Source organism: Rhamphochromis sp. 'chilingali' (assembly GCF_963969265.1).
Source record: "Rhamphochromis sp. 'chilingali' genome assembly, chromosome: 15".
NCBI classification, from domain to species: Eukaryota; Metazoa; Chordata; class Actinopteri; order Cichliformes; family Cichlidae; genus Rhamphochromis; species Rhamphochromis sp. 'chilingali'.
The window spans coordinates 33,218,075-33,220,346 of NC_137942.1; the positions used below are offsets into that span (position 1 = coordinate 33,218,075).

Sequence of the window (2,272 nt, forward strand, 5' to 3'; positions counted from 1 at the left end):
AAAGGATTCTCAAACACTCATTGCTTTTGCAGCCCTATCTGTCAGAATTCATCCACCCAGCAACTGTTAAGTAAAAGCACAATCACAAGTAACAAAGTCTCATTGCTTTCAGCCATGCAACTGCAGGTCTGCACTGAGGTGGAAGTGTACCAAAATGTTGTCAGCAAGTGTCAGTTAACATGACTTCACTGTGCAAAACTCCAAGTAACACTCACATTCTGATTTAAACACTTATTTGTACCCCAAGTCACTGAAGTGATTCGTGAGTGAGTCACAGATGCAGAAAGACCAAAGATCCAGCTCAAAATGTTTATTCAGATGAACAGATCAGAAACATTTCCAGATGTCAGACAGCTTAGAAGCAGAGCCATACCCTGATAACATCCATCGCTCCATGTGACATTTCACACAAACACCACAACATACAAGAACTGATGCCAGCTTTAAAGCCAGGAAATCAGGAAAGAATCAGCTGGAGCAGAAGTGAGTTTACTTCAAAGCCTGTGTTGTTAACATGCTGACTCCAGGCTCACTTCTACGTCTCAGCATTTAGCTCTTGTCACCCAGAGTGTGCTTGTCAAACAGGTACTCTGCCATCTTGTTGTTGTGGGCATCCATGCGGGTGAGGTTAGTGATGTGGTCACCCAGCTTCTTGATGGACTTCACCTGCTCATCCAGGTAGTGGCTCTCCAGGAAGTCACACAGCTGGGAAAACAAACTACAGTTAACATTTGATGATTTGTCAAACATACACAGCATCAACTAGTTCAGTCTTTAACCCCAAACTCTTCCCTCCAACTCCCACTTACATGAGGGTCATTATGCTGAGAAGCCAGCTTGTGCAGGTCCAGCAGAGCCTGGTTGACATTCTTCTCCAGCTGCAGAGCACACTGCATGGCCTCCAGCCCGCTGCCCCACTCGTCACGCTCTGGTTTCTGCACAACAAACAATTCTGTTAGAGACTGAACACTTGTTTTAAGCTCTGTGTACACATTACACACTAACGCTAACAACAAGAGAACAAGTGTCATAACACTGCTCATTAATCCCAGTTTCTGTGTTAGAGACACAGTCAGGTATGTCACAGCAGGACTGGTTCAGTTTGTACACACCTTGATGTCCTGGAGTAAGACGCGACCTCCTCTCTTGTTCTGGAAGGACAGCAGCTTGTCAGCGTGCTCCCTCTCCTCATGGCTGTTCTCCTTGAAGAAGTGGGAGAAGCCTGGCAGGGCCACATCATCACGGTCAAAGTAGAAGGCCTGACAAATCAGACACAGGTTATTAATTGGTACACACCACCAATCATTTCGCCCCTGTACAACACAAGTTATACAAGTTTAACTTTGATATAAAATGTTTCAAATTTGATTTAAAAAGACAATGTGCACTAAATTCTGCAGGACAGAGTCTACACTCGTTTCCTGCGAAGCGAGCATGTGTATGGAAAAGCCACCGTAAGCATGACGCAGCATTTTTTGGTTACTTAGTGACAGTACTTGTGGTGAAAATACACTCCGTATCTGACAACCTGCTTATTGGCACATGATAGGCAGCAAAGAAGCCGTTACTGAAATCATGTATTACTGAAATTAGCAACAACATACCGGACTTTACATTTAACGACTCTACTCCGTTCTCTTTGTCTAGCATTAAGCTAATATAGCTTGAGACTAAGGTTATTACAGACATCAGCATCACATGACGTGTTCTCACCATAGAAGTGTAGGTGTAAGACGCAAACAGCTCCATGTTCACCATCCGGTTGATGGCGGCCTCGCAGTCGCGGTGGTAGTTCTGGCGCACTTGGGACTCCATTTCGGCTGGCGTTTCTTGTGCTTTTTATTAACAAAAACGGTGCAAAAATAAAGCTTCACGTCGACTTTATGTGTAGTGTTCAAGTAGAAAAGGGTTTTTCTTCCGAAGTGCAGAGTAGCTGAAATACAAAGCGGGACGAAGTCAAGAAGTTCCGTTCAAACACTGTTGAAGCAAAAACTCCTCAAAGATTTCGCCCCTGGTGTGAAACGGCACACTCGCGGGTCCCTGTATTTATACTCCACCGGAAGTGCTCGTGCAAGATGTGACGTATGTTTCCACCAATCACTGAGCCGGGGCGTCTGTACCAGCTGTGACTCACAGGATGAAGTTGCATTTTTTTTCTCCTCCTGATTCGTAGAAATCTCATCATCCACTTTAATGTTTAATGTGACCTGCTGGGAGATAGTCACGTGCAATGACAAAGCATTTTCACATTTCATCAGGAAACAAGCAATTA

The 2,272-nt window shown here is 44.5% G+C and overlaps 1 protein-coding gene across 1 annotated transcript; it reads right to left on the minus strand.

The window, feature by feature from the left end:
- Positions 1-295: 295 nt before the first annotated feature.
- On the minus strand, positions 296-2,004 carry LOC308410721 (ferritin, middle subunit). The gene is made up of 4 exons (XM_080904287.1): positions 1,714-2,004; positions 1,113-1,259; positions 810-935; positions 296-705 (listed from the first exon to the last, which is right to left on the minus strand). The coding sequence occupies exons 1-4, from the start codon at positions 1,813-1,815 to the stop codon at positions 550-552; spliced, it is 531 nt and encodes a 176-aa protein (XP_080760413.1). The 5' UTR covers positions 1,816-2,004; the 3' UTR covers positions 296-549.
- Between the last annotated feature and the right edge of the window lie 268 nt (positions 2,005-2,272).